At 38.5% G+C, this 24825-nt stretch overlaps 1 protein-coding gene across 4 annotated transcripts in view; it reads left to right on the top strand.

Annotated features, from left to right (window-relative positions):
• LOC121922958 (sodium channel protein type 3 subunit alpha) overlaps window positions 1–24825 on the top strand; it is a 95779-nt gene that overhangs the window by 53061 nt on the left and 17893 nt on the right. For all 4 annotated transcript variants that reach the window (XM_042452963.1, XM_042452953.1, XM_042452972.1 and 1 more), the window contains exons 17-22: window positions 1133–1489; window positions 3184–3669; window positions 15359–15479; window positions 16924–17078; window positions 17416–17589; window positions 24423–24545. In XM_042452963.1, coding sequence (XP_042308897.1) covers window positions 1133–1489; window positions 3184–3669; window positions 15359–15479; window positions 16924–17078; window positions 17416–17589; window positions 24423–24545 — 1416 coding nt within the window. The remainder of the gene's footprint in view (window positions 1–1132; window positions 1490–3183; window positions 3670–15358; window positions 15480–16923; window positions 17079–17415; window positions 17590–24422; window positions 24546–24825) is intronic.

The raw sequence follows: 24825 nt of genomic DNA on the forward strand, positions 1-24825 counted from the left end.
AGCTCCCAGAATTCAATAAATTCATTTTCCTGATCTACATTCTACTGAATATATTTTTGTTTGCAAATATTTATATACCCCTTTGATCTGAAAATTTCAAAGTGGTATACATGAATAAAACATGAAATACTAATAGCACACAAAATAAAATTACAGCTTTTATGTGGTCCATGCAAAAGACACTAGGTCAGACTAAACAGGAAATGCTTGCTTAACTACTTGTGTATTTAATATTCATCTAAAGCTTAGAGTAATTAGAGCATGTCTTGTTTCTGTGAGAATAGCATTCCATATAGCGGCTGTCACAAGGATAGATGTCTAGCTTTAAACAGCTGCAGAACATGTTGCACTATCTGAAAGGTGTTTCCAGATTACCACAAAGACCAAATGGGTCTATAAGGCAGAATGAAGTCCCTCAGGTAGCAATACCCCTAGTTGTATTGCTTAGGGCTTTGTTAACTAATAACAAAATCTTGAACCTGGCCCAGTAGCAAATAGGCAATCAGTGCATTTATTTTAGCAGAGGTGTAGTAAGGTGCTAGTAAGTTGCTCCCTCTTAAAGCTTAGCCAAAGCATTCTGCATCTGCAGCAGTTTCTGGACCATCCTTATGTACAGCACAACACAGAGGACATTGTTATATTCCAGATTTAATATTAATAGTACCTACACCACTGTAGTTACACTACAAATGAATGAAAAGGTTGAGTTTCCCTTATCTGGAATTCCAAAATCTGAAATACGCTATGTAAATATGATAGTAACAGCTTTATTTTCTAATGGTTCACAAACTTTGTTTCATGCACAAAATTATGAAAAATATTATATACAAAATTACCTTCAGGCAATGTGTATAAGATATATACAAAACATAAATGAGTGTCATGTTTAGACTTGGGTCTCATCTCCAAGGTATCTCACTAGTTATATATAAATATTTTTTAAAATCCAAAACATTTCTGGAACCAAGCATTTTGGATGAGAGATGCTCAATCTGTACATACTTTTAAATGAAATATATGAAAGTAGTCCATGCCTTCCTCCCTCTAAATTTCAACAGATTGTGTTTTGTTTTCATTTTTAAAATGGAAATAGTCAAAATAAATTTTAATTATGATGCTGTCTGTTTTTCAGCTCCGGGTTTTCAAGTTAGCAAAATCCTGGCCAACATTAAATATGCTGATCAAAATTATTGGCAATTCTGTGGGTGCTTTGGGAAATCTGACCTTGGTCCTGGCCATCATTGTCTTCATTTTTGCCGTGGTTGGAATGCAGCTGTTTGGTAAAAGCTACAAGGAATGTGTCTGCAAGATTGCAGAAGACTGTGAACTTCCACGTTGGCACATGAATGACTTTTTCCACTCTTTCTTGATTGTATTCCGAGTACTTTGTGGAGAATGGATAGAAACCATGTGGGACTGTATGGAGGTTGCAGGCCAAACCATGTGCCTTATTGTTTTTATGCTGGTCATGGTGATTGGAAACTTAGTGGTATGTTATCAGCCTTTTCCTCAAACTATGACCCAGTACAGACCACCCAAAAATGGCGGCTCGCCGGCACCTGTTTTTCTGCCGGAGGGAAGCCGCAGCCACCAAACCGCATGGCTTTCTGCGGGTTCTTTTTATGCCGTGACGGCAGCATAACAAGTGTGCCACTGGTGCACTGGTTACCTAAGTGTATACAGGGCGCCGCCATTGTTGCATCCTTGTCATGTGATAGGGTTGAGCAGTGTGTGGGCGTGCCACCCTGAGGCCTATATGACATTATTATAAAGTACAATAAATGTGTTTATTATTTGGGAGAAAAGCCTCTTGTCTGTCACTTGACTAAATTGAGGCTGTCATACTTCGGTCACATCATGAGAAGACATAACTCATTAGAAAGGACAATAATGCTTAGAAAGGTGGAAGTCAGTAGAAAGAGAGGGTGACCACATGTCATATGGTTAGACTCAAGCTGAGAGGTCACCAGCCTGAAACTGCAAGACCTGAGCAGAGTGGTGACTTAGAGCTGCCTCTTTCGCAGGGTTTTCGTGAGTCAGTTAACTTGAGGGCAATTAACGGCAACCTCAATAAATCTGCCTCAACCCAGCTTTTCTCTCCATCTTGTGAGTTAGGTAAGCAAACTCTTATTTAGTAGATATAACCTGCAACCCAAATAAGTCATCTGGGCACAGGAGCAGTCCCTGTACATGCAGAAAGAGCACTGTTTAATTATTTTCTCAAAAGGCAGTGCCTGCTACTAACAAGCAAGTCATCATTCAGTATTAAAAAAACTTGCTTGTTTGGAAATCAGGTTTGCACCTGCTAAAACATAATCTGCATATTATTTTAGATAAGATCTATCCAGTGTTGTGGGACTGAGAAGCTTTTATTTTAAAACAAGACATATATATATGGGGAAAGCCCAGCTGATTCAATTGGGAAAATTGCTAAAAAGGGTCAAGGAAGAAAGCACAAAGGCAGGCTTGCTGCTGAACATAAAGAAAACAAAAATAATGACCACAGAGGACCTACATAGATTCAAACTAGACAATGAGGAATTCAAAACAGTTAAAAGATTTCTCATACCTTGGATCAAACATAGATCAGAATGGACTCTGTAGTCAAGAAATCAGAAAGAGACTAGGAATATGAAGAGCAGTGATGAAAGAACTAGACAAGATCCTAAAGAATAAAGATAAGCAGTGAAGTTAGACTCAAATGCAGTTAACAACACTGCTGTGTCAAACCAAAGGCCTATCTAGTCTAACATTGTGTTTCCACAGTGGCCAGCCAGATCCTTGTAAGTTGGCCACAAGCAGGACAAGAGGTCAATGTTTGTATTTTTTAGCACACTGTCTCTGATACTGATGTTTAACAGGTAGCTGTAATCCCCACCAGCCCTTCATAATCATAGATTATTCTCTATGCATTTATTCAGTGGAATTATTGTTGTGTATATGGCTGCATGTTCAAAAACTTGCAATCTAAAATGATAGATTACCACTTCAGGATTTTACCACCTCACTTGGCTGCATGTGGAGTCTGATGATCAAGGTGTGTCATTTGATGGATGAAATGGGCTGCTTGGAGATATAGCAGGCTTCTTCTTATAATGTGCCTGATCCTTATTTTATTTTATTTTTAATTTCCTATATAAATATATTGCACATTTTTTCTTTCTTTCTTTCTCCATGTTCTAGGTACTGAACCTCTTTCTAGCCTTACTGCTGAGCTCCTTCAGTTCAGACAACCTTGCTGCTACAGATGATGATAATGAAATGAACAATCTCCAGATTGCTGTGGGGAGGATTCAGAGAGGAATTGATTACATTAAGAAAAAAATGCAAGAAGTGGTTCAGAAAAGTGTTATTAGAAAGCAGAAAGCCACTGAGGATATCAAATCACTTGAAGAGCTAAACAACAAGAAAGACATCTACATTTCCAACCATACCATGGTGGAAATAACTAAAGATGTTCATTATCTGCGAGATGGGAATGGAACCACAAGTGGCGTAGGCACAGGCAGCAGTGTGGAAAAATATATTATTGATGAAAATGATTATATGTCATTTATTAATAATCCGGGCCTTACTGTGACTGTACCAATTGCAGCTGGAGAATCAGATTTTGAAAATATAAACACAGAGGAATTTAGCAGTGAATCTGACCTTGGAGCAAGCAAAGAGGTAGGACTTTATATTTGTATATATATTAATGTATTACATTGACGTTGTCTTCTTTTGCTTTTGCACAGGTAATGGTCCTGGGAGATTACACAGTTGGTTTTTATTGCACCTTTACTGTTTTTTATCAGAAGGGTCTTCGAAGGGTGTGGAGGATGCGGACTGCATGTGATGACACCCCAGAGGAGGATGTATACCCAATGGGGTGGTACACCCAGTGGGACTAGTGTGGGTGCTGGGTGAGTGAGAAAGGAATGTGATGCCCTACACCAGACCCTGAATGGTCCCTTTGAAGGCCTGAGCACAATCACCCCTCAGCATTGGCTGCCTCTTGGGTTGCAGTGCTTTCTGTTTAAGAGTCTGGCATGGCATACGTACCAGACTCTGAACAAGACCGTCAGAGGCCATGGCACCCCCCTGGCTGGGTAGTGGGCATCCAGCCGGTGGGGAGGCGACCTAGGAAATAGGAAGTGTCAGCAGAACGGTGTCTGCTGTCCCCTTCTCCTACAACCCTTTCTGGGCACCCACATCATGTGACACCAAAGGGAGTAACACTACTTTGGTCTTCATTAGTTTCTTTCTAATAAGCATGTTTTTTATTAAAAAAAATCTGTGGTATTTCACTTTGTGGTATTTTGCAATGGTGTGTGTGGTGAGAATGTTCAGAATTTACATAGTGGTAGAATGCATGCATTACAAACAAATTCAGTCTCCTACATCTAGGAAAAAATGGGAAAGAAATGGGTGTAAAGTCTGAGAGATCTACTATCACCACACTCACTATAGGTGTAAGGACTGGTGCTTGGTATAAAATCTTCCTTTCCAAACACACAGCTCTTATAGCCCATCCTTATGTTCTGCTATGCAGTGGCAGTAAAATGTCATGTTGGGATGTGTGGAAAACCTTCCCCGGTGGTAGAAGGACTTGCTTCATATATATTATTTATGGCTGGGGATTGACTATGCCACTTTTACTACACTTCATTGTAGTGGCATCACTAGAATTGGTGTCATCCAGTGCAGTATCTCATGATGTCACTCCCATAGATTTCCATAGGTCTCCTGCTCCATCTCCTTCATGGCTCTGATAGCTACACTGCAGTCTTTCTATTCAACTGTATTACTGCACTGGCAGCCACTGTGCTGGGTAGGAATGGCATTGCACTTTTTTGTTTTTCCATCCACAAAAAGGAAGGGCCTTGATAGTGCTGAATAGGAGGGAGGCACAAATGGTCTCTGGGCACATGACTTGCCATTCATCCCCTCTGTTACTCAGGGATGTTTTGATCCTGCCTTGATATTGGTTGCAAAGGAATTCTTGAACCCTGAAAATTTCATTTTTCTGGACAGTCATTTCAGTGCCACCCTCTCTGATGGTGTCACCTGGTGCAGTGGACATCCTTCCACCTTTCTAGTGATGCCAATGCTGCAGTGAGCAGTGAATGAGATCAAGAATTTCTTTTGCATGGATGATATGAGAGGAGGGGAATTGGAGCTATTTAGAGCATTCCTCTATATTCTAAAATTTCTAGGGACTGGAAGCAGCTACCAAAAAAAAAAAAAAATTAAAAAAATGCTTAAGTAAATGTGTGTGCGTGATTGAGAGAGAGAGAGAGCATTCTGCCCTGCTTTCCTCAAATAGGCACTGCAGCTAAAGGACAAAGATTGAACTATAATTGAAACATAAAAAGGAAATGTAGGATGTTTTTACCAAAAAAACAACAACAACCCAAGACAGTGACTATCTGAAACATAATGGCTAGCTTCCAATCCCTTTTGACTGTGAATGGACAGTATGTCTGATCAGCTCTGTCTCTCTCTGTGCATGTGTACATGTACCTGTAGGTGGTATTTTCTTCTGAAAAAGGACACTGGGAAGTGATGACTGTGGTGCTCTCCTGGTCATGAGGGGCATGGAGAACTGGCAGCTGGATAAACTCCTGGTCCAACTGCTTGTCTTAGGGTGCCCTGCAACTGAGACAGTCTATTATTATTATTATTATTATTATTATTATTATTATTATGAATGATTTTTTTACCTATCTCTCCCCGAGGCTCAAGGCAGGGCACAACAAAGATTAAAACACATAAAATCATTTGAACACATAATTTAAAACATATGAACAGAGGATACATTCAGATCATCCAACATAAAAATTTAAAATATACCAATTTAAAATTCATAGTTTAAAATTGATTAAGTAGGTCTGTCAAAAGAAATAGGTCTTTAATACTGTTTTAAATTCAAACAGCATGTTTAGCTGTCAAATGTCTCCAGGCAGGTCATTCCCCAGACTATGGGCGATTGATGAAAATGTCCTCTGGGTGACAATTGTCAGTCTAATCCTGGACAGTTGAAGTAAATATCTCCCAGGAGAACTGAGTGTACAGGGCAGATTATATGGCCCACATTCTGATCTGCAGGTTCCCATATTCTGATCTGCGGTGCCTTAGGCGCGGTACAGACCTCCCAACTATTTGCCATTATATTTTCTTGGTTTTGTTATGTGAAATACCTATGGATTTTATTTTAGCTATTATGTGATTACATGTTAAATTCATCAGTGAGGCATACACTTACTGTCAAACATTTATTTTAATGAGTTAAGTGTTACTGTACTCAATCGGTCATGTTGATATGAAAATCTGTCTTTTGATATTCTTCCATGATTCAGAATGGTTAAAGATGTGACTAACGTAGAGTTATCACAAATTCAGGAGGGGATATTCTTGAAATGGGGACATGAATAAAGCCTAGCTGCAACAACTGTCTTCTGATCTATCACTTTTCAGTAGCAATGTTTATGTAGGGTTAATAAGGAAATACAATTTTTTGTTTAAAACAGAATTTTCTCCTCTAAAAAAGACACATCTGAACTTTTTCTCCACATTTGTACACTGTGTAATATAGACTCTAAGCACTAATTAATTTACTTTAAATGATAATTTAGAAATAATTAATCAAAAATGATTTTATTACAAAACCAGAAATTGACTTCTTTCCACTTTCAGTTTCTTTATAGGGTCCATTATGTCCCACAGTGGGAAAATTGTGCCCAGATGTGCCCACATGCTTTTCTAAAATAAAGAGGTTCATTTTAATAGCTGTAGTCTTATCCATGCTTACCTGGGAGTAAATCCCGTTTAAGTCAGTATGATTAATTTCTGAATGTATGTATGGAACATGTAATTAGTGGTGGTGTTGGGAGCAACATTTGTGGTTTTTGTTGGGTGAGTTGGTGTGTGTTTTTAGGGTGGGGCTGAGGATTGTGAGCCAGGGAGCCTTCCCTGCAATGAAACTTCCCTGATGTCATTCCTGATGCTGCTGGGCTGGCTATCCTGGGGCTCTTCAACCTTCGTGACAGCAGAGGAGAGGAGCATCAGAGTGAATCTTAAGGACAACTAGCTTCATGGAGGATATGCAGATCCAATGGTCATTTTTGTTGCTGAGACTCCAGTTGGAATAGGTTACAGGCCAGTTGTGGGGCAGATCCCAAACATATTAAGGCTCCATACAGACAGGCCAAAATAATGCTGCTTTGGGTCACTTTGGAGGTATGCTGTTTAAATGTTGCATGCGTCCTAAGAGTCTCGAAGCCGCACCAAAGCCACAATCCAGTCCTAAGGAATGGAATGTGGCTTTGGCACGGCTTCCAGACTCTTAGGACGTTTGCATCATTTAAACAGCATACCTCCAAAGTGACCCGAAGCAGCTTTATTTTGGCAGTCTGTATGGGGCCTAAGTGAAGTTGGCTCAGGTTCATGCTTCAGGAGGAGGATGTGAAGATAGGAGAGCATCATCCATTGATGGGGCAGTCTTCCATGTCAGTGAGGTAATGAATTATTGTGAACTTTGAAAGAGCCATCCAAGATGCCAGATCTGATTTAGCAATAGGATGACTTCTTTAAAGTTTGGACCACCACCACTGCTACTTTCACCACCAGCCTGACATGGAGTAGTCATCTACCACTGCCACAGTTACCACTGCATAACCCTGTTTGGGGAACTGGTGGCATTCTATCATCAGTAAACAGGAAAAATGAAAGTTACTGTATAACATGTCCCCAGTGATTGTTTGCTGATGGATCTTATGTGGATACAGAGTGGGTAGAAGGTTGATGGGGATGTCAGTAGAATTCTGTAAACCTCTGTGTGTTTCTCCCTTTTTACTAGCTTGGTAATTCTATCTTTTTTTTCCCCTTGAAAATGTTTTGAAACTGTGTTGGAAAGAGCAAAAGATTGGAGGTACTATGTCATGAACTTCATTGCCTGCCATTCTTACTTCTCACAGGGGTAAAACCAAGCTGGAGCAATCAAGAATGCAGCTCTGGTGCTTTTTAACCAGGTAGATTCAACATATCACCACCCTTACACAGGTTACCTAAGCAAGTTATACTTATATAATCACTTTCTGGTGAATTTTGACTGGCCTGCATGCTACTGAGCTATGTTTCCTTCCCTGTCCATTGCAAGATAGTCCAGACATGCACAGCTGCTCTCTGCTGAGTCCTTTGACTCACACATCACAGCATGGTCAGGCAAGACTGGCAACCCTCAACATATATTTTGATTCTGCTAATGATTTTTACAGATGTATTTGATTATCAGCTACTTTGAACAGCTATTGCATGACCTATAGGTTTCGTAAGTTGGATCATAAACTGATGAGAATGTTGATCTTTTCAAAGACCAAGGGGGGGAGGGGAAGGGAGCATGCATCGTTTTTAAAAACAATAAAAACAACCTCTTTTTGATTCAGCCCTTATAAATGTAGCATTTGTTTCTTAATATTGTCTTTTTCTGGGAAAAACTTAGAGGGAATGTCATTTCAAATTTTAACTGTTTCCTCAGTTTCTCTGTTTCTGAAGGTTTCTGTTTCTGAATGTTCTTTCAAGGTGTTGTTGTTCAGCTAGTTTCTGGTCAACTGATAACATTTTTCCAGTATTTGTCTGAGGACTGGGTGTGTTAGATTTTCATTCATGTGAAAATTGATTATATATATTACAACAAAAAGAAATATGTTATTTTTAAAAAAGTATAGTTGAATGCTTCATTGAATATATGTGCTCAAAACAAAGCAAAACACTGAAAAGAAATTTCTCACGAATCAGTTGATTTTAGCATGGATACAAATGTAATGTCAATCATATTCCAGTCAAGAATTGTTCTTTTTAAAAAAATGTGCTGGTGTCAATTTTATGATGTAAAATATTCCAATTTTCATTTATCTAAAGAAATGATATTGGTACAGCTTGATTGACATTTGCTGTTGTCTCTTATTTTTTCACTGCTAAAAAAGAGACATTGTGCAATATTTTTTTTTCAATTAGCGTTCCTCTTTGAGAGTGCCAATCATTACACAAATAGCAAGTGAAGAAATAGGTACATGCATTTTTCTGTCACACAGATAAATGTTTTTTAGGTTTTTTTTTTTGTTTGCAACTTTTAACAATAAAGAACTAAATATCATGGTAAGGAAATTGCTGCTGCAATTTCTAGTAACTGATAATTTATAGTAGATATAGTGCGCCCGCGTTATAACACGAGTGCACTTTACGCGGACTTGAACGTACACGCTCAAGTCGCGGGGAGCGTGCAGGGCGCAAGGGGCGGCCCGTCCCATTCAGCCACATGCACAAGCTTATTCAAATGAATGGGGCTCAAGCATACGCGGAATTAGCCTTACGCATGGGGTCCGGAACGGATCTCCTGCGTAAGGCAAGGGTCCACTGTACTATGCAACTCCAAGCTTTTCTAAGTACATGTCTAAAGACAAACCTTGGTTGGGTCAGATTTTATTCCTGTCTCATCCCAATAGCTTGGAGTGAATAATGCCTAATTTAAAATATTTAATCAAAATAGAATAGTTAAATTTCCTAATGGTTAAATGCTATTCAGAAACAGCCACATCATATAAATAGTTTAAATATTTAAACCAACATTTAAAATAGTTTGGTAATAATTCTGAGCAAGAATACAGCAGGATTCATAATGTCTGTCTTGCGCTTCAAACATCTGTACTAATCTATGTCCTAAATCTGGACACCTTGATAACTGAACACATTGGTAGTTTCAGTTGTTTCAGTAAGTCTGCTCTAATTGGGGCTAACAGTTTAGGTCTAGATATTCGATTTGCTACAGCAGTCTGTATCCCTTACACTATATCCACTACATATTCATCGCGGAATAGCGGTCTATAAATAAAACGTATTATTATTATTATTATTATTATTATTATTATTATTATTATTTAAGTTGATCATTGTTTAGTGGCTTTCTTTCAGCCTATCATTAATGAGAAAATCAGTTCAGAAATTGTGTTCATGAGGTTCCTCATTGAAACAATAAATGATACAGCACAAGTTGTAAGATTTCACCTTAGACATGGCCTGCATTGATGTAATACATAGAGAGTTCTTCAAGCAGAACTGGCAAACTTCAGAAAGACATTGTATGTGCATGTGTGTTATGTTGCGTGCAAATTGCCAGTCATCTTATAGTAACACCGTGAATTTCATAGGGCTTCCTAAAGCGAATAGTACTGTGGACCCTTGTTATACGCTGAGGCTTGGTTCACTCAAGTCTCATTAAATACAATGACATAACAAAATGGTGCCCCTTATAAAAATTGGAAAATCAAGGTTTGATATTTGAAATTTATACTTTTTTGAACATTTTCAAACTGTGGATGCTTACATCCATGTATAAAAAATCAGTGTATAAGAAGGGCCGACTGTACTCAGAGGTGGTTTTTCCTGTTCCTGCCTCTGAAATACAGCCTCACCACCTGGTATTCATTGGCAGTCTCCGATCCAACTACTAACCAGAGCTGACCCCCCTTAGCTTCTGAGATCAGATAGATTAGATGCCTTTAGGATATTTAGGTTCTAGGCACATGGTTAGCTGCTATTCTTATTTAAGTGTGTTCAGGGGTCAGACCTAAATATCATCAGGCTGAAAACTGAGAAATGCTTTGGCTAGTCCAAAAGGCTTTAACAGGAGTGAGCAACAATTTTTGTGTTTTGCTGTGTATAATTAAAACTTTTTACAAAAATCAGAGATGTGGATGAAAAGGGAAGGAAAGTGGTGATTGTTTATCCAAGAATCTGTCATGTCATAAACTAATTGAGAATGCTTAAACAGTAATTGAAGCTGACTTATTCCTGATAATTTATAATGGCTGAATCCCTTTGTTTATATTAATGTCACCTGAATCTTGAAGTGGTTGGTAAAGCTTTAACATTTGTGTAAGTGGCCTGCTCCTGCTCCCACTGAAATAACAAAGGGCAAAAATCAAATGAGAGCAAGACTAGGTCTTAGATGAATGCTTTAATAGTGAAAATGGGCCCCATTAACATGCTGTTGGGCAAAGCTTGTGTTGATTATGATTATCTGGACAAAAAATTCAAGAGATGCTAAAATCCAGAAGAGACTGCTAAAGCTGTTGTCCCTTTTCCATCTATGCCAATTTAGAAGGTAACAATTTACTATCTGATGGTTATAATCCAAATTCTTTTTTCAGATCATCTTGTTAAAAAAAGAAGTTGGGTTTCTTTTCTTCTTCTTTTCTTGATGCAATTTCACTGGTATTGCACAGGCTTCTGCTCTAGTCAAGCATGTTGTTTTGCTGATTCAGGCCTTGGGAATGCTGCATCATCAACAAATGCTTTCCAGTGTGTTCCTCGCAGACGTTCCCTCTCCATGAGTGCACAATCTCAAAAATATTGTCTGACAAATTTTGTTAAACTATTCACTTTTTAAATGTAAAATTGTGTAAAAAAATTGACTCTAGTTATATTCTGTGGGTTAAAAACAATTGTTTTCTCTTTCTATTTAACTGTTAACAACCACATTATCCTGACAATTTTTTTTAAGGTAGTAAGAATTATAGAATTAGTCAGAATAACTCAGTACTGTACATTGAAACTTTGAACCTAATTCTAACTGAAGGATGTATCCACTTGGGCAAAAAACAATACTCACATTATCCCTGGTCAGACATAGAACAGAATCATTTTTCCCCCATTATATGAAGGAATGGCAGCGGGTTTAATACTGACACATTTCCCACATTTCTATTTCACTCTGTTGAAGGGAACAAATGTGCCCTTTTCCAATTTTAAACTAATCAGTTTCCAGTGGCAACAAACTCAAGGAACCATACATTGCTTGTTTCAGCTGTTTTAGAAAAATCCAGAGTCTGAAAGCAAGAGCTGATCATGATTTGTTCTCACTAACTACAGTTTGAACACTCTCACTAATCGCATTTTGGAAAAGTATGCATGCCATTGAGATCTGTAATTTAAAATTGGAAGCAGTTTCATGAAAGAGAGAAAGGAGTAGTGTCTAATCCTGATTTCCTGGCAAATTTCAGCCTGTTGATTCAATTTTAATAGCTGTAAATATTGCTCTTAGTCCATGGTCCTAAATTTTGATTTATCTTAACTATGTCACACAAAACAAATTACATAGAAGTACATAAACATATCTATTTGACTTTGGAGGCATTTTGATGAAACTTTAACCAGATCAATGAAATACATAGCATCTTCCTCAGAATTACAGTGCCAAAAAAGGTGGAATTTTTGATATATGAACTGGTTAAGAAATACAGTAAAATAAGAAAATAAAACTTATATAAAACTAGGATCAGTATGCCTGTAGTCAAAGTCTACTTTCTTTTACCTGTAAGGAAATAGTGCCTGCTGTTGCTGCTGCAGTTAACTTTAAAATGATATGAATTGCATGGAGTACTATGTGGCTGAGGAGGAGAAAGGAAGAACTAGGACTCTATTGAGTCCTGAGCCATATCTTCTTTCACCCATATCTCTGTCCTGCAGAGGCTAGAGGATGGATTGGGCCAATAAAATTTTCTCCCAAAAGTAAATCAATGGCAGCAAAATATTTATTGATTACAAAAGGATTAGATTATAAAGATTGTACTGATATACTGCTGTTGGAAACATAATTTATGACATATGCTAGTGTATTTAAAATTAAGCATATATGCTCTTGCTAGTTTAGATTTTCTTTCAAGGAATTGTACTTACAGAAATCAGATATATTCTAGAATGTGGGGGAGCAGGGAACTTTAGCGCCCATTTCTCCATCTCTTGATCTAAATAAACAGCTGGTGATGTGCTAATACTAAAGTAACCAAAGGCAGTGTGACGACAGCCTTGCATTAAACTTTCCATATTAGTCTGTTGACTAAACTGATAGATGAAATGCCTCCAGCCCATGTAATCCCATCAAGATGTATTCTCGATTGTATAAAGTTTAATTCTGCTTATCCTGTTGTTTAATAAAAGATTTATGGCCATGATCCACGTTTTCAGTGCAGCAGCACAAGATAAAAGATGTGGTGGACAAATGAAACCCTCAGTCATATTTTTGTGGCTCTCAGCGCCCCCGGAATCCCTCAATTGACCTTTTCCTGGCCATAAAGGAAGTTGAATTGTTGCTCATGGAAGACTCTAGGAGCATCCATTTATGTCTTTAATGGTTTGCAAGGCTTCCATATACTGTTTAAAATAAAAATACACCCATTTTCTGAAAACCAGAAGTGGGCTTTTGGGCACATTGTGGGGGTTTTATTTTTCAGTAGTGCATGTGGCCTCTGGGGGAATTTGTTGGCATAGAGGTCGCCCCCAGACCTGCCACAGTTGCTCACCCCATTATATGGCAATCTGAAGATCTTCTTGTTACTCCAGTTATTTCAGAGCTTATACTGAATGCCCTGGAGGCTGGCACCAGCAGCCAATCTCTTTTTCCCACTCCTTCCTATGATGCCTGAAAAAGACTTTGGTCTGTAATCCCCAAGCCCTGGGCCTGAATTTAAGACATTTGGGGTATCTACATGCATGCAGATTGGCTCATTCAGATGTTCATTTTAATCTTTAACTCCTCATCATGATCCTTGTGTTATTAATGCTGATGTTTTATATCTGTTCACTGCAGCCAGCTAACTGTTGGAGAGCTCTGTCTGTTATTTCTATTAGCCTAACAGCAACTGTGTCAGTAAAAATGTCAAGCTCAAATTCTCAGGTGATGTAATTTTGCAAAGGTTCAGATTTTCATTAGTTTTTCTATAACACACACACACACACGCGAAAGAATAGAACCACACTTTCTTGTTTTGCTACCAGAGGAGATGGGCCATTAGCCTGTAAGTGCTGTTTGAGACTAAAGGTATGATTGTATAGGTTTCTACTTCTAGTTAAAAGTTAATAACATAAAGAAATATTTATACATCATTCTCCCCATCAGCATAATTACCCAAAATAATGCATTATATCAGCCTCTGTTTCATTGACTAATATTGCCTAATTATCATATATGCCAGGGTTACTAACACTAACACAAACTTTATGGCAAGTAATATGAACAGCTTGCAATTATAGTCACTAATTTTATTTTTTGCATGGACTTGCATAACATTGTTTTAGTAAGCAGTAAGAGCAGTGCTTAGTGGTTAAGATTCTAACAATCGGAAGGTTGGCAGTTCGAGACCAAAATGCTGCATGATGGGGTGAGCTCCCATCATTAGTCCTAGCTTCTGCCAACCTAGCAGTTCTAAAGTATGCAAAAGCATGTGATAAATAGGTATCACTTTGGTGGGAAGGTAACAGCATTTGGTGCAGTCATGCTGGCCACATGGCTACCAGAGCAGTCTTCAGACAGCATTGGCTCTTCAGCTTAATAACAGAGGACTACCTTTATCTTTTACCTTTTTAAGTTTAATATAACATCTTTTATAAGACTGAAAAGTGAATTACTTATGAAAGAGTTTCAGAACATAAGTAAAATGTTTAGCATTTAATATGCTGCTTTACAAACTTTGCAAGAGAACTTTTCACCTTTCATAATTTGAAAAATGAATATTGCTTTACTGGGGGGGGGATATACACTTGCCAGAATAATCACTGGTAGGATCGGTTCACAAATGGCAAAATATCTTCTTCCTAAAGATTATAAAACTGTTAAGTTACAGTTGCCAGTGTTTTAGAAAACCACGACACTTTGGACCACGTGTGATAAGCACTATGGGACCCTCTCAGTTTAAGACTAATTGAATAGATCACTACATGGCAGCACTGCGTAACTGCTAAGCTCTCCTCAACATATACACACATGTAATTCTCAGGGTCAAATTCAGATTGGGTTACCTGATTTCCTTTGGCTGAACTGCCTGTTTTATCACCTGAAATTAATAAGACGCATTTCGACAACAGCAATTCTATACTATTTTTCCTGTCCATATTCCCTTATAATCATTAGCAGTTATGAAGGTATCCATTTTTAATTTGAAATAATAGATACTGTTACATGTAACATAATAGAATGAAAGATCTTGGAAACAGTATATCCAGCATCTTTAACCATATATTTCAGGGTTGCTGTACACAGATATCCAGCATCTTTACCATATATTTCAGGATTGCTGTACACAGATGTTTTTCTGTTGCATTTTTAAAGGGAAATGTTCATGTTTCTTGAAAGCAAACAAAAATACAATGGTCATTTTAATGTTATTAATTAATGTGAACATTTATTCACATTAAACAACTTACTGCTCTATGTTACCAATATAAAGTTGAAGAAAGCTGACATGTATCATTGGTTTCCCCATGAGAGTGCGGTGTAGACTTGTGGGGAGAAAAAACCTTTTTTATGGGATTTTATTTTCAGAAGATAAATGCAACCAGCTCATCTGAAGGCAGCACAGTTGATATTGCCCCACCTGGAGAGGGTGAACAGGCAGAGATTGAACCTGAAGAAGCTCTTGAACCTGAAGCCTGTTTTACTGAAGGTAACAGGGGCAGAAAACAACAGTAACTTGTAGCTGAAGAATCAAAGATTCACTTAACCCTGCTTCCCAGGATATAACAACTCCCCTGGTTTTGTTAGTCAGGGTTCCCATAAATGTTGTGCTATGTTCAGAAGACTAGAAACACTATCATCACGCTTATATGGGCCTCTTCCTCAGTAGTGCTTGTATATATATATTGTGTGTGGGTTTTTTAGATGTAGAGGGGTGCATTAATTTAGGTAATATAGTTATATGCCTCTGCTCCCTAACTTTGATGGTAAAGCAACAGCTCTAACAACAGAAATCCAGTTTAGGAAACTGCTATAGACAAAAGTAGAACATGTGGGAGGATAGGAAAGACTACATAACAATTTCTCTTTCTAGCATTTCTAAACTAACAAGTGTCTAGCATTTTCCTGATGGCTATTTGCCATAGAGAGATAATGTTAAATAACTGCCCTCTTTCCTCCTTGTTGTGCTTCTACTCGTGGTGGCATTCCCCAAAACTTGAAGGAAAGAAGCATGTAAAAGTATGTAATTTGTCTCTTAGGGCTGCCCCATGCAAGTTGAAGACTCGGATCCAAAGAACTACTCCCTCCCCCTTTGAGCAGCACCCCATGTCATGTCACAGGCTGCTTTTGAAAGGCCCCTCAGTATCAAGTACCAAAACCCTTCACTCTGAAACTAATTATGGATTTCTTTCAATCCTGGCTGAAATGTACTGCATGGGAATCACTTCTGGCAGGAGATTGCATGCATCTTTCTGCATGCTGCTTATCACATATGACAAATGCACAGATGAAAGACAGCTGCCACTAGTTATTTTCCTTCCATAGTTGAATACAAGTTTGCTTCAAACTGCTTTACTTGCTGTTGCAGCAGAATTCTTTGGGCTTAAATTTCCTACTCCATTCAGTAGTTGTAGATATGGCTTTCAAAACTATGGCAAAAAACAGCTATCCTCTCCTCCTAAAAGGTTATTATGAGAATAAAGGCCAGAATCTAGTTGGCATAGTGCTATGTATGTGGTTGCATTTTGTCATGCTTGTGGAAGGAATCACTGCTGCTGCAGGAGAAGGCTGCTGGCTTCATGTTTCCTGAATGCATGAATTTGGTCACAGAGAGGAGAAGTTCTTTGGCACAGAGGCATCTCAGGAGAAATGGCTTACAGCAGAGGTGGGCTAATGTCTGGGGTTTGGGAGCCTCAGGCACCTCTCATGAACCAGGAAGATATTTCTGGTTTTGAAAAAAAAATCTCTAAAATAACCACGAGGGTCCCCCAAATGTAGCAGAATTCCTCTCCACAACCCCTGGAGACGTGGGGGAGCATTTGAGGAAAAATGGGAATAAGTCCACAAACACAGCTTGGGGGGTCAAGAAATCATCAGAACACAAGTAAAACAATTTTTTCCAGTGTTTAACTGTGTAATGTTGTTGCACACAGGCTGCATCAAGAAGTTCCCATGCTGTCAAGTGAGTATAGAAGATGGCAAAGGAAAAATCTGGTGGAATTTTAGGAAAACCTGCTACAGCATAGTAGAACACAACTGGTTTGAGACGTTCATTGTATTTATGATTCTCCTCAGCAGTGGTGCTCTGGTGAGCAAATGAAATAACATTATCATTTATTTTAAAATATTTCTCTCCCACCCTCTCCCAATTTAAGTTGTATATTGCACTATTTGTAGTGGCCAGCATGTATTACATTTTCAGATGTGAAAATGTTTGATAAATAATAGTCTGTAACAGAAGTTATTATAATATGTAATGCACTGAAAGAAAATAAAAAGAAATGAAACTGTTTTCCTACTTGCTAATTATTCGATAATGTGTTAGTAAAAAATGATGCAGCAGGACTTATGCACACATGCACAGATTTTTTAAAAACCTGGGCTTGCCTTCATGGATGATAAAACAATGATTTCACCCCACATAGGCCTTTGAAGACATATATATTGAACAGCGCAAAACCATCAAGACCATGTTGGAATATGCTGACAAGGTTTTCACATACATCTTCATCCTGGAAATGCTTCTGAAGTGGGTGGCTTATGGCTTCCAGATGTATTTCACTAATGCCTGGTGCTGGCTGGACTTCCTCATTGTGGATGTAAGTACTTGCAACCCATGGGTTCCTTTGCTCCTCTTTTATTCCTGCATACAGTGAAGAAATGTTGATTTTACATACAAATTGAGTCTCCCTTAACTAGATTTCCAACATCTGAAATACTCCAAAATCCAAAATTGTCCACATGGGTGGTGGACATAGTGACACTTTACTTTCTGATAGTTCAATGTACACAAATTTTGTTTAATGTACACAGTTATTTAAAAAATGGTGTATAGAGTTGCCTTCAGGCTATGCGTGTAAAGTGTACACAAAATATACATGAATTTCATGTTAGAGTTGGGCCCCATATCCAAGTTATCTCATTATGCATACACAGATATTCCAAAATCTGGGGGGTGGGGGGGGAATCCAAAACCCAAAACACTTCTGGTCCCTAACATTTCAGGTAAGGGAGACTTAACCTGTACACTCTTTGTTATGAGAACAGGGTTATACAATAAGGCTACATAATTTCAATCAGAATAGGAAACTGTTGTTGGATAAATAAGTCTTTGGACATAATACTATTGGTGTTTTATATATGTGGACAGTTTTATCTGATGAAGGTCATCTGCGTACACTTCAAGGTTACAGAAGAATAGGTATGGATACAGTGTTGTTGTGCACTAATTCTAATTTGGGGGATTGTCTTGGAATTAAACAAAATTTTAGATTCCAGAATAATACTGCACATTTATATATTTTGTGTTTGTGTGTGATATAGAGAGGGGGGGAGGTGATAAGATACCTTTGGTATTGCATCCTTGTGTATTCCAGAGTACTGTAGTCTTTTCAATCTCTACTATAGACAGTAAATGTGACTACAGCTATAATATTAATATCTCCTAACTCTGGATATATGGAATTTACATTGCAGAATCATAAGGAGAAACACCTTCTAATATTTCTATGTAGTGTTTAGGTAGAGCAATCACTGGAAATTGAAATTTCTGGCCTAATTTCAGTTGTTTATATAATAATTTTTATTTATATTTCCCGCCTCTCCCTGTGGATTGAGGTGGGATTACATCAATAAAATAGTAAAATACAAGTATAAAAATATAGATAATAAAACACTAACAATATAATTTTAAATTAAAACATCATCTGAATATGGATTCAACAATTGAATCAAGTGCTAATTGGTGTCAACCCGACTTATGTTAACCCCACTGATTCTAGTCTAGGTGGGAGTATCAGTTGGATTTATGATCATTGGCTCCATGTCTCTCATACATATACTAAGCAGTTCAGAGAATAAGAGAAGATTTCTCTGCTTTTCCCTATATGTAAAATTAGCACTTTTGTCATTCTTTCCAATGGGGTGTTAATACTGATTTTTTTTTCTTGCCACAGAACCACTTTTCATGATAAATCCAAGACTCTTCAATTTTCCAGCTACAATATATGTATATTAGTAGTGATACAAGTTCTCTCTTAAATATCTGATTAAATTTAGCTTTAAGCCCATCAGGTCCTGGTCACTTATTTAATGTCCAGTCTGTAATAACTTGCTTAACTATACAAAAAAGTACCTATTTTAAGGTTTTTTTAAAAATTATCTTCCATTATTATAGATACTTGGATATCTTCAATTTTCTTCAATAAACTGAGGAATGATAGAAGTTGTGGATTAAGCTCTATGTACATTGTGTGTACATAGTCACCTTTATTCACTTATTTTGTTCTTAGGTAATTTATTAGGGCCAAAAATCTGAATGTAGGGGACTAAATTCTCCAATAAATTTGGAGTGTGTGTGTGTGTGTGTTCCATCATAATTTCATCCTTACATGTATATATTGCTCATTGGCTTTTTCATACAAATTATTGTAAATGGTTCCCTTTCTTTTGCCAATATTTTGGCTAGATACTTTCTTCCTTTGTTACCACACTGAAAGAAGTTTTTGGTGATTCCGAGAACGTTCACAATTGATGGAGAGACACCTGGCTAATTCAAAGATTTAAAGAAATTATTATTATTATTAGTAGTAGTAGTAGTAGTAGTAGTATTTCACTAAACATTATTATTATTACAAACAAAAATCCATCAGTGATATCTTTATTGGCTAACAGAAATGCACAATATACGTGTTGCAAGTTTTCAAAGCTCCATGGGCTTCTTCATCAGACAAGATGTTACAAACCAAACAGGAGGGAGGGGAGGAAACAATTGGAGATGTTAGTCAGATGCCTGCATGTTGTTTCAGTCCTTAGTAAAGATGTTATGCTGAGGAGGATATCTTTTGCAGGCAGGCTCCTCTTCCTTCTGGCCATGTGGCAATAGGGAGATTTTCAAAGTCCGGGAAATTTAAAATCCATTTGCATTTCAACAGGGACTCTTCTTTTGCAATTTGCAATTTTAGGACTCTTATAGACATTCTTAGCATTAATTTTGCCTGGCTTTCAAATGTCTATAAAACAGAAGGCTATATAGCAGTCAAGATATAATTCTCCATGTTACCTTTGGTGGCTTGGAGACTGCTGTGAGTAGTGTGGAATCTAAATTATAGCTAGGAGCTGAGTATATGAAAGTAGATTCTGCATGGAGAGCAATGTGGACTAGTGTCAATAAGACTACTTATGATCCAGCCTCACCTGGGAACTCCACAGAGAACTAGTATTTACAGAATAAGGCACCTGCTTCCAAGAAAAGGTGTAGAAAGAAGCAGCAGTCATGCAGGTGTGGTCAAGATGGCTGTTATTGCATTTACAGGCTGTGGGCTTGTAACTCCAGACATGCTAGTGCCTCGGCTTCATTGACCTTGAGAATACTTCTGAAACTATTTTGCAGTTGAGAGAAAGAAACAAAATTGGGAGGAACTTTAGAGGCCAAAAAATTGTAAATTGTTGTAGTAATTCCCCCCCCCCCCGGTATAGTTTTAAAAATGGGCATAAGTGATTTAAAATATGGAGCTACGGAACCTTTATGACCAAGGCACAATATTTTAAGCCTGTAGAGTTGTGGAGTGTTCTTGAAAGTTTAGTCTTAGCAAGGGGCCTGCAGCATTGGCATATTCTCCATCATTATCAGAAGCAGATGTTAAACAAACGAAAAAACCAAACCCTAAATTTCAGCTACTTGAGGGGAGGGGAGGGGAGGGGAGGGGAGTCAAACATCTTATACAAGTACAGTTGGCTCCCCATTATTGCAGGGGATCTGTTCCAGACACACACACACGTGAAAACAGAGGCTCATGCATATTCCAGCCCCATAGGCTTGAACGGGGCGTGCTTTTGTGTGTGCGCGCTGGGTGTGCACACCAGGCACATACCCCATTGAAAATAGTGTGGGTCCATGGAGTCTGGACCTCCCCTTCTGTTAGATACAATGAATGGCATGCACGGCTGTGCCACCACACCCAAGCCCCATTATAATGGTGGCACTTAGTCTGGACCCCCCCTTCCCAAAATCTTGGCTACGTCCCTGTCCAGGTCCAGGAACTGGCCAACAAGTACTTTATTTTCAACAGCTTGGGGGGCAGCATAGAGAATATTTGTGGGAGGAGGGGAATAAAACCTTCATATTTTTATGGTAGTTTGAATGCTTCTTTAAAAAGTTAACACTTTTTTTCAGATATTCTGAGGCTATTTTTTTTTAATGGGGATCTACTGCTTTAGGTGGGCCCCAGGTAAGCTCTGCAGGCTGTAAAACAGGTGCCCATGGAATATTTTCCCTATCTGAAGACTAGGAGAGTACTCAGCTACTTGAAAGTTCCTTTGGTTTAGGTCTCTCTTTAAGGTTGGAAAGGTATGCTTCAAATTGCTGGTGAAATCATCCTTTTAGGCTGCAATTCTACATTCGTGTACTTGGGAATACGTTCTGTTAAATGGAATTAGGCTTACATCTGAACAGATATGTAAAGGATTGCTCTGTTAATGTTTTTAATCAGTTTAAAGTTCTTTGTCAAAAGAACTGTGCTTTTTCTCATAATTTCCTGATAGTATTTGCCAAGAGAATTAGACTAGAACGTTTCACAAATCACACCTATAATCTGGTATTAGCTATATACCATAGAAATATTTTTCAGACATTTAAATCCACTCTATAAACTGAGCAATAATAATACTGTACTTTGTCAAATTACAGAAGAGTTGGCTGTAGGATTTTCATCTTAAACGATTATGGCACAAAATAATCTTAAGTCTTGTATATTATCTGAGGCAGTGTTATTTTTTGTGAGTAAAAATGTATTCCCCCCCCCCCCCATTGCTGCTGCTCACCTGATAAGTGCAGGGTGGCTGACTGAACAAATAAGTAAACTTCTTTTAGTTAGATTAATTTGTTCAGCTAAACAATGGTATCTGCTTGTCATTTTGAGATGAATCAGCCTTTAACTTGTGTCAGTGTCCCAGTTTTTGCTTATCAGATGAAAGTTTCTACCTACAATGAAACCATTAAAGTTCAGAAGCCAGGCTTAGCTTTCATCCTGCTTTATCCGAAGCAGGATGAGAAAACACACATTTCCTTTCTGCCCTTTGTGCAAAAAGAGAGGAAGAAGAATGAATAGTTCTGAGTGTACCTTATAACTCGCATGTCAGTTAACATGTTTGCTACCAAATGCAGGTAGGTCATCTGCCTCCAATGCCTTGTATCTTTTTCCCCAGCATTACTTCCTCCTTTTTATGTTTCACCTCTGTTGCCTGGAAAGAGCAAGCATGAAAGTGCAAGGCAGTAAGTAATTTATGAGACAGGGAAGAACTACCACATCTATAATTTGGAGAGTGTATCATAAAATCATACGATGAAATTACCAGGTTCCTGTCAGCATGTTTTAGAAGAGCCTGGAGTAATTCTTTCTTTCTCTCCCTTGAGAATACCCTGCTATTTCTCCATTAATCATGTCACCACAGTCTAGTTGAATCTCGCTTTCTAACCAGGACTTGGCTTCATAAGTACATGGATGGAGATGTGAGGTAGCTTGCTTCTGTAACCACTACTTCCCTCCAACTGATTCCTGCTGCTATGGGACTTTGGTTCATAGATGAAGTAGAACGGGTGGAGAGATAATGGCAGAGTACCGAACTAGCACACATGGTGTCTCCTGCCTGTTTCCAAACAAACTGCTGGAAACAAGTAAAATCACAACAGATTAGTTTGTCTATCCCTATAACCAGAGATCTTCCTTTACCATTCTAGTCCTTCCTCTTTAAGCTAATAGGATAGCATTTCTCTTTTTCTCTCTCTCAGAGAGAGAGGGAGAGAGAGAGATGCTGTCCTTTTAGCTTCAATAGGAAAGATTAAGATGATAGAGAGAATAAATGCTTGAGAGAATGAGAAATGGCTATGAAGAACAGAAAAGAATCATAAAATATAAAGATAACACCAATGTAATTCATTGTAACTGGTGGACATGATTTGCATTACACTGGTGGTGAACAAATCTTTTCAGTAAGTTAACACAAACTGGCTGTCGGGGCGCATTCACACTACCAAATTATAGTGCTATTATTCCACTTTGTTGCCATGGTTCCATTCTGTGGAATCCTGGAGTTGACAGTCAAGGGGGGGACATTTAGTGTCCTGAGGAAGAGCAGTCCAGTGCCTCTGACCAAACTACAAATTCCATAGAATGGGGGAAACATGGCGGTTGAAGTGGAATTGGTGCTGTTGTGTGCCTACAAGTAATTTCTGACTTATGGCGACCTATGGAGTTTTCTTGGCAAGATTTGTTCAAAGGAGGCTTGCCATTGCCTTCCTCTCGGGCTGAGAGCATGTGACTCACCCAAGGCCACCCAGTGGGTTTCATGGCCGAGCGAGAAGAATCAACTATAATTCTGTAATACGAAAGGGCCCCACATCTTCAACTTGCAACTACTGTTAGTCAAAGAGATGTGTAGACTTCCAATTTCTCTAGCTGCAGAGGTGCTGCCAGTTGTGTTGAGTGAATTGGACCTCTACCTTCACTGTTTATTCTGACAGCGCCTTTTCTGAATGGCTCTATGCCTTCCTGATCATCTCAGTTTTAGTTCAGGAAAGCACTTCAGGCTCTTTTCATTCTGCTGAATTTTCCTGTGAGCATTTTTTTTCCTGGAGAGGAAAAAAGGAATCCCTGTAGAGATCCATGAGGGCATGATAGTCAATGAGTTAGATCCCCCCCTTCCCCAGTTACTCAGTCTCTTTCCTGGCAACAGATGCCCTGAAATTGATAGGAAACCGTAGTGATCAGCAGTTGCCAGGCAACAGTTGGGAGTTGTTAAAGAGTTGCATCCATAGCTGTATCAGGAACCAAGCCTGAATATATATGTTTTCTCTCAACAGAAAGAGTAATAGCAAAGCACACAATTCCTACCCAGTAGGGTACATATTCAGGCTCCAAATAAGGCTGAGAAGGATCCCGGTATGTGATCCTGGAAAGCTGTTGCCTGCTGTGGCAGGGAATATTAAATTGTGTTTAGTGGTCTGATGAAATTAATTTTCTAAGTACTGCTGTGTAAAGTACTACTTGAACATAAAGTCTTTACATATAGTCACTTGAGCTGAAAACATGAGCTGGAGTTGCAGTGTGAGTCAGAGCGGAGAATCTGATAAGAAGTTCTGCTCTGCTAACTAGACCTGAAAGTATTTAAACAAAATTAACAATGGGAGACTTGTCATGCTCTTAGCAGGGCCACAAGACATGTTTGGTATTTGGTGGGTTATAAATTGTGTAAATTTCTTTCTTTTTTCCTTTCTCTCTCTCTCTTTCTGTTTGCCCTTTGTCCTAAGCCTTAGTTGGGAGATATATCCTGTGTCTGAACTCTGCTGACTCAAAATAAGGTCAGCACACAGCAAAACTTAAATCCTTTTATGTCTATGAAATGCTAGTAACATCTTGTACCTCTTCTCCTGCAGGTTTCATTGGTTAGCTTAGTAGCCAATGCTCTGGGTTATTCTGAACTTGGTGCCATTAAATCCCTCCGAACACTGAGAGCTCTGAGGCCTTTAAGAGCCCTGTCACGATTTGAAGGCATGAGGGTGAGACAGCAATGAATGAACCTGAAATGATATGTGCATGATTTGAGGTTATTCACGCAGAATAAGGAATGATAAATCCATGCTGAAATGTTACAGTGTTTGCCTTTCTACGACATGCTGCAGTCATCAGCATTTGCAAAGGACAATCAATTCTATGATCTTTGTAGATGGTTCCCAATCAGTAAAGCATTTAATCCATCTTGGTCCCTTGCATGTAGCCTGTTTACATGGTTTGGAGATTACACTGGTAGTATCTAGACATGGCACAAAAATTAGGTGT

The sequence above is a fragment of the Sceloporus undulatus genome, chromosome 1 (genome assembly GCF_019175285.1).
Source record: "Sceloporus undulatus isolate JIND9_A2432 ecotype Alabama chromosome 1, SceUnd_v1.1, whole genome shotgun sequence".
NCBI lineage: Eukaryota > Metazoa > Chordata > Lepidosauria > Squamata > Phrynosomatidae > Sceloporus > Sceloporus undulatus.